This window comes from Coptis chinensis, chromosome 5, assembly GCF_015680905.1.
Source record: "Coptis chinensis isolate HL-2020 chromosome 5, ASM1568090v1, whole genome shotgun sequence".
Lineage (NCBI taxonomy): Eukaryota > Viridiplantae > Streptophyta > Magnoliopsida > Ranunculales > Ranunculaceae > Coptis > Coptis chinensis.
In genome coordinates this window covers 62840527-62848040 of record NC_141460.1, presented here as the reverse complement: position 1 = coordinate 62848040, position 7514 = coordinate 62840527, and the positions used below count along the sequence as shown (strand labels likewise).

At 36.0% G+C, this 7514-nt stretch overlaps 1 protein-coding gene and 1 long non-coding RNA gene across 2 annotated transcripts; one reads left to right on the top strand and one right to left on the bottom strand.

Moving 5' to 3' along the window:
• Positions 1-1117: 1117 nt before the first annotated feature.
• On the bottom strand, positions 1118-4196 carry LOC147498278 (uncharacterized). Its single transcript, XR_015195401.1, has 7 exons — positions 3890-4196; positions 3702-3798; positions 3440-3625; positions 3225-3359; positions 3055-3127; positions 1501-1576; positions 1118-1373 (listed from the first exon to the last, which is right to left on the bottom strand). It is a non-coding gene; the product is annotated as an uncharacterized LOC147498278 (long non-coding RNA).
• Positions 4197-5467: 1271 nt separating this feature from the next.
• On the top strand, positions 5468-6793 carry LOC147498277 (uncharacterized). The gene is made up of 2 exons (XM_086563192.1): positions 5468-6032; positions 6231-6793. Exons 1-2 carry the CDS (start codon positions 5468-5470, stop codon positions 6791-6793), a joined length of 1128 nt encoding a protein of 375 aa, XP_086419318.1.
• Positions 6794-7514: the final 721 nt, after the last annotated feature.

Below are 7514 nucleotides of genomic sequence, written 5' to 3'. Positions count from 1 at the left end.
ATATATCAACTGAATTCTTCCATTCACTTATAACTCTAGCAATTAAATTATTCCATTCATCCACACAACAAAACAAAATGGAAAACAACAATAATGTTCTAAACGCCCGCCGTGCCAACCAAATAAAATAGTGGACTTTAATAATCAAATCATTCCATTCATCAATAGTAAAACATAATAAAAAGAACACAACAAAATACTCTAGACTCATGTGCGAATCAAGTACACCTTGTATTTTCACAAAATCTTGACACCCATACACTTGGGTTCCAAAAATTCTAGTCATTAAAGAAAACATTGTATATATATTCATATCGTACCGAGTGGTAACTAGTGAAGAAAAACAACTTCTAACATAGGTCATGCTTGCAAACAAAGTCACACAAAACATAATAAAACAACAAAAGTAGACATCAAACCTTGTATTTTCACAAAAGCTCATTATTTCATTAAAGAAAACATTGTATAAATAAGTGGTCAGTGAAGAAAAACAAGGTTTACAAAAATCATATGAAGCTCATTATTCATAAATAATCATCAACAAGGTTGGAAGGATAACAAAACAAAGTACAATGAAAAAAATAAACAATAGGTAAAAAGAATAAGACTTATCACAAAGAATAGCTAACTTAAAGATGCTAACCAAGCCAAAGATCAAAACTCATATTGTTAACACAAAATACACAGTTTTTCACATTCAAGAAACAAACATTTATTCCTTTACTATCAAATTCTTACAAAGTAACTCCAAACTTCTAAGTAGCTATGCCTAGGATTGATAATGTTTCACCAGTACCAATGACAAAGCTATTAAATTCCCAATTACCTAAGTGGTGGGGGGACCAGCTAAACCATAAGTTAAGAAAATTGATAACACAAACCAACTGCAAGTACAATGATTCAAAAAATTACTTACCACTCTAGCAAAAAGGGTAGGTAAAGCCCTTAGCGTGAAAAGGGATAAACTAGTTACAAGGACTAACCCAAAAAGTTGCTGACACGGTACAAATAAAGATGACAAAAATATCAGTAAACAAACAAACACAACATAATATTAAGGATGAGATATTAAAACAGATTATAAGCGAAGAATTGGGCCTAGTATAGATGAGAGAACTACTGCACTTGAACCATTTCAATTAATTGGCATGTTGCCTTGAAGAATAGAAGAACCCTTCAAATTACAATAAAAACATTTTCAGTAGTGAACATTCAATGACAAACTAATCTACAGATTGGAGTGGTAAGCCCCGAACTGAACCTGAATTTTGCAATAAGAAATATATACCTTGTACAACTAACCAAACCCAATCAACACATTGTAGCCACTAGATCTGTCGGGACTTCCTTAGTAGAGGTGTGTCACCAAATGTCTGAATTTACAAACACAACTCGATTTTAAAATATAGAACTTTCACGGATGTCATCCAAAGTATTGGTAGAATCAAGTTGCATACTTGTAAATTTCTTAATACATAAATAAATAAGAATATGAAATACCTTGAGAAACAACATTGACAATCAGTAACACGTATCCCTTCCAAAAGCTTAGATACACATTATCTCCTTTAGCATCCTGACCAAAAAATAAAGGATTAGAAGAACAATATCTAACAAAACCAAAATCAAGTAAAACCAAAGCTTGAAATCCGTAAACATAGCCAACCACAAACACCCACTACACTAAGTATCGTCAATGAAACAACTAAACTTGAAACCATCCAATAACAATATACAATTTGTGCCTATTACCTCAATACCAAATTTATGCCATTTACGTCATCTCAATACCAAATTATATAAGTTCTAAGTGATTACCTTTAGGAATAATCTCGATTTACATAATATGAACATACTACACAACATGATCAACTACATACTTATCTATAGATTCAAAAACATGAATAGAATGAGATGTCACTTCTGAATATATTCAAGCAACAACTAAACATGTGCAGACTTTTAGCAGATCATGCCCAGTTCTAATAACACCCTTGTCTGCCCTAAACCCAAACCATGCTCATGAGTAGTTTGCCCTAAATGCCCAAGGCCGCATGCAACAATTGCTGGTTTAAATCGTGGTTTTTCCCAAGCATCAAGTCGTGGCTTATAACTCACTTCAAAACCATGTAACTCTCAATACTCTTAATTCTCACACCAGCAGCAGCAGCAACACCCAACAGCAGCAAGCAGTAGGCAGACACACAGCAGCAGCGACACTAGCAACACCCAGCAGCAGCAGTAGCAACACCCAGCAGCAGCAGTAGCAACAACAAGCAGGCACGCAGCAGCAGCGGCACCAGCAACACCCAGCAGCAACAACAAGCAGTAGGCAGGCAGTAACACCCAGCAGGCAGCACCACCCAGCCAAGTCCATCCAATTTTTAGAATTACTACTTTTCGAGTGTTATGTTCATTTTGGGTATAATAAATCCCTCACATATCGCCCCTCCCTCCCCCTGCCTAATATATATATATATACAAACATGGAAGAGTGCTAAACTAATTTCACCATATTTGAAATTTTATTGTTAATTATAGATTACCATATAATAACCTAAAATCAGGTTTCTTACTTTCTCGGGCGAGGATGGAAGACTAAATGAGTATCAAGGGTAAGATAGAAGGCTTTTAAGGGTAAATTGGAAACTAAGAAAATGCTTTTTATAAGAGAAGCCACTTTATCTTCTAAGACTAATAACCTAGCATCAGATAAAAAGGATTTTGTATTTTAAAACTTTAGCAATGACCAAGGAGCAGTAAAAAAACAAAAAAGAAAGGAAAAGCCATATTTGCAAGCACAAGGATTAAAATGTGGTGAGGCCTTAAAAGACCATGCTCCTGGCATTTCTTGTTTAGAAGAAAACTTTCATAAAATGCTAACTAAACGGTGAAAAGGCAAGAAAAGGCAAACACAAATCTAAATTTGTTTTCAAATAAAACAACTAATAACCATAACCATAAAAGATACTTCTTTGATCTGATAATTTGAAGTGTAACCACCCCCATAAGCTAAAAACCCAATTTCAATAAATCGGTATATAAAGTTGTTACCTTGAGCAAATTGAACTCTTTTGAGAATCGAAAATCTTATGGATCCATTCAAAGCTTTGCGATTTCCATCGATCTAGATTTGAACGAATGGACAATATTCTATCAGCATTCAAGCCTAATTCAATCAAATCTCACAATCTCCAGCAAGGAACCATGAAACTTGTACCGACCATATGAGAAGAGAAAGGAGGGAGAACAAATGGTATTTCTGAAATTGGAAAATTGCAATGGAAATAGTTCATGAGAAGCTTCTAGAAGTGTCGATGCCATGACAATCGATGGTGTGGACTTTAGGAGTTTGATTTCTGTGACAAATATATGAACAAAAAGATTAGCTATTGAAAGTACTTTAAAGAAATGGGAATGAAGAATTAGTTTAATGTACCATGTTGAGATTTATAGATGATATCTGAAGCTCGAGCTTTAAGATCATGCTGTAATAGTGGATCTTGAAGTTTGAATAAAGAAAGAAAGAAAGAGTACTTGATCACATTCACCATTTCAATGCTCCAAGTATCATTAGTTCTGCTTGTTCAATCGTTTGTGAATCGAATATGAACTGTTCCTCTCCCTGTGTTTTAAACCAAGTCATCAAACAATGCTGCATTTTCACAAGAAATCGTTGATAGAGAAAAAAAAAATCTTACTTGAACATCGTTAAGTGAGAAGTCCATTTGTTTCATTTTTTGAAGCTAGTGAAATACATGATAAGCTAACTAGCTACAAGATCCACTGCTTTCCTTCCTGCAAGAAACAAAAGCAAATAAGAAAATATATCGAAATGTATATGCAAATAAGTCAAAGTAAAGAAAAACCGAAACTTTAAGCTAGTTACCGTAATTTCTGTTTCGAAATGAACCGGTCAAGGTAATTTATAGCAAGATAAGCTACACTCCGATCAAGATTGCTGGAATATTGTGCCTAGAACCCAAGAAAATGGTAACAAAATCAAAACCCTAGGAGCGGCGGCGGCGGCGGCGGCGGCATAACAACTCGTTTCTATTTTTCTTTTTGAGGGCACATGTTATGTTTCTCCAGTTAGATTAGAATTAAGATGTGCACGAGAACTGAAAACCCTCCCCCGCTTAAGTTTTTGTTTTTAATTCCAGTGTGATTTTGATTTTGATTTTTAACTTTGTCACACATTACTGAGCCTTACTAAATATCCAATAAATATTACAAAATAATTCAAGTATTTAGATAGATACTTACTCACGGTTAAAAACATTACTAACGGATAAAAAGTGTGACAAATTACCTAACGGATCAATATGTGTTACAAATAAGAAATCCCAAATGTTGCAAAATCACCCAAATGGTGTAGTAGTGGTAGAAATGCTGATGTGATATGCCGAGTGAAAAATACAAATAAAACGAAATTGAAAAAAAATGGACACATCATCACTTAATTGAGGGATGCTAACAAATTGCTATTTTTGTGAAATCAGGCATAATACATTGATTCGTTTGTTAAAAAAAATTGTATGTTGATACAAGTGTTAAATAGACCTAAGTACGTTGCATATTTCTATAGTAAAGCCTAGTTTGATGCCCATAAATTCATTTTTTCCCTTTCTCTTATATCTATAGTATATTGGCAACACATATCTATAGTTTGATCCATAAACTTCATTCGGGGGAATGGGTCGGGGCCCTATCTGGGGGGAGAGGGGGATGCACAGTACGGTTTCATATTTGTTTTATAATTCTATAAGAACAAATATGAGAACTGTGCTATGCATCGGTGTTTTTTCAAGTCTTTAAACATGTCGCTCTAACATCTCTCAAATAGTATGATTTTTTGAATTCTAGTTCTAATCTAAAAAATAATATAAAAATATTATGAAGAGTTGAATATAATTTCAAGTGATGTGAAAGAGGTTTTCTAAATTATTTTAAATAATATGAAGCTAATTCTAATTTCAATAAGTGGAGGAGTTTTTTGTAAATTGTTTAAAAAAGAGAGAGGTGGTTCTAAAATCTTAAAATAGAGAGATTAGAAATACACGTAGTTCTGACCGAGCTGTAGCTATTTTTCTTTAATGGACCATGGGATTATTTTCTTAATGGGAAGCCCACAAGGCCTAGTGTGTTTAAGTCCAACCAAGGGATCAATCAAGATTCAAGAGGATCCGTTTCCTTGGTCTTTTGAGGTAGGCTTGCTTATTGTCTTCTCGTATGACGGTATATGTGGCTTACACTTTAGTCGGGATGTAAGTATCATAGTTTTGTTACTATAGTACAATTAGGGAATTAGTGTCTGTGCATGATTAGGGAGCTTCTTCTTAACTTCACCGAGCTATATATATTATGCCTTGTGATACTGTAGAAGAACTTAGGTCCTCTTTCCTTTCTAATAATAATATCTTAGTAGTATTATCAGAACATATATAGATTCCGATCTTCTGTCTTAATGGATCAGATTAAGGATGGAGAGGCAACATGCTTTGGAAGTGCGGCTCTTTTCCTGCCCAATAACCCATGTGATGATGTTGTTAGAGTGGTTGACTGGTCGGAACTTCCTGACCATATTTTCTATGAAATTGGGCGTAAATTGGTCGATGCCAAGGATTACATCAGGTTTGGTGCAGTTTGTAAGTTATGGCAATCTGTTTATCACAACATTCGTCACCATATACCCCGCCAAGTTCCTATGCTCATGCTTCCTACTCAACTCGACGACATTAAAACACAAAGTTTGTACAACATTAATGAGAAAAGAGTTTACAATTCCAAGTTACATGTACCCCGTAATTTGCACATATGTGGTTCTAGCCGTGGATGGTTGGTAACTGTTGACAACCACGGTGATGTTTGTTTAATCAATCCGTTCCTATCTGTTGATAATGAGATCCATCTCTCTTCTATGACAGACTGTCTTGAAAAAACTTTTTTGTCTGCCAACCCAGCATCAGATCCCAACTTTCTAGTCATGGCAATCACTGGTCTCGAAGGCAGATTAGTCTTCTGCAGGCCAGGTGACAATGCTTGGACCCACGTAAACTTGGATTATGAACCAGTGAAAGACATTATTTGTTATCAAGATTAGTTTTACTTTGTCGATAAAAAAGGAGATGTTTTTTCTTGTGACCTAAACAATTCTAGCGAGCCCATGCTGGCAACCGTCGCAGCATGCCCTTTTAGCTGTGAGACTTTTACCCCCAAGTATCTTGCAGAGTCTGCTGGGGATCTGATACTGATTACAAGGGCTATGGAACTTCGTTACTGTGACTTGGATCGGTTCCTATTGAAAAGGGCTAGGGATGTGGGCATAAACAATGACAATATCGATGACAATGACTATAACAGAGACGATAGTGATTTTACTCCTGAATTTCTTGTCTTCAAGCTGGACCTCGTTGAGCTTAAGTGGGTTGAGATGAAGAGCTTTTGCGATCGTATGGTGTTTGTTGGTGATACTTACTCATTCTCCTTATCAGCTTCAGACTTCCCAGGATGGAAACCGAATTGCATCCATTTGGTCGCATCCTTCTCTACGTATGGATATGGAAATATGAATCATGAATTGGGAGTTTTCAACATGGATAACAAACGATATGAACCACTTATCCTATTGGAGTCCGAAGGCTTCGTGAATACTGAATTTAATTTGATGGACAAAATTGAATTTAATTTGATGGACAAAATTGAATACGACGAAGTGAAAGCCATTACGAAGTGGTGTCCCCCAATTTTGATTGAGCCGGCCATTGCAAGTTTGCAACCACTTTGGAATTGAATAATCTGCCTTTCAAAGGATATCGATCTGCACTGTCTACCCGTTTGTGTGCTCAGAATTCAGATTTACCCCAGTAACTGTCTACCACTCTACCCTATACTCTATACTAGCTTGTAGGTTTGAAAACTTGCTTAAGAACATATACAAATTTTGTGACAAAATCGTTTAACTGTCCTTTAAAAACCCACGCTTTTAATTGGGAAGAGATCTCGTTGTAATAGTTGACCTAATTTAGAATTGTGATTCTCATTTTAGTAGGAGAAAAATTCCCGTTTTAGTTTTGCTTGAATTTCTCTTTTTAATAGGGAAAGGAATTCCCGTTTTAATAACGATGACATGGAACAACTGCTTCAAGCATAAAGTGAATAGATAGCGCGCGCAGAATATGCACTCTTTACCGCATAAAGACAACGCTTAATTATTGGGTTTTTTTAGGTTTTGGTCCTCCTAAATAATGGGTATTTGGAGTTTGGTCCATATTAATCGACTTATTAAGCTTTGATGTACTGTAATACGGGGAGGGGTGGGTCAACCGTGGGTCAAATAGTGATGGGTCGGGTCGGGCCGGTCTAGGAGATACAAATCCAGTGGGCAGTGGTCCCCGACAGGGCGGGTTGAAGTGTTATGTCTTAGTACCATCACCTAGCCTATTGGGTTAGCTTACAGGGCGGGTTTTGGGTGGGTAATCCGGGTCGGGTGGAAATTATCATTTTAACCCAAT

Bases quoted from the DNA above. Each gene is read 5' to 3' on its own strand.
- LOC147498277 (XM_086563192.1), top strand. From the start codon at position 5,468: ATGGATCAGATTAAGGATGGAGAGGCAACATGCTTTGGAAGTGCGGCT. The intron at 6,033-6,230 runs GTGACAATGCTT...AGTATCTTGCAG, and splicing joins ATTAGTCTTCTGCAGGCCAG to AGTCTGCTGGGGATCTGATA.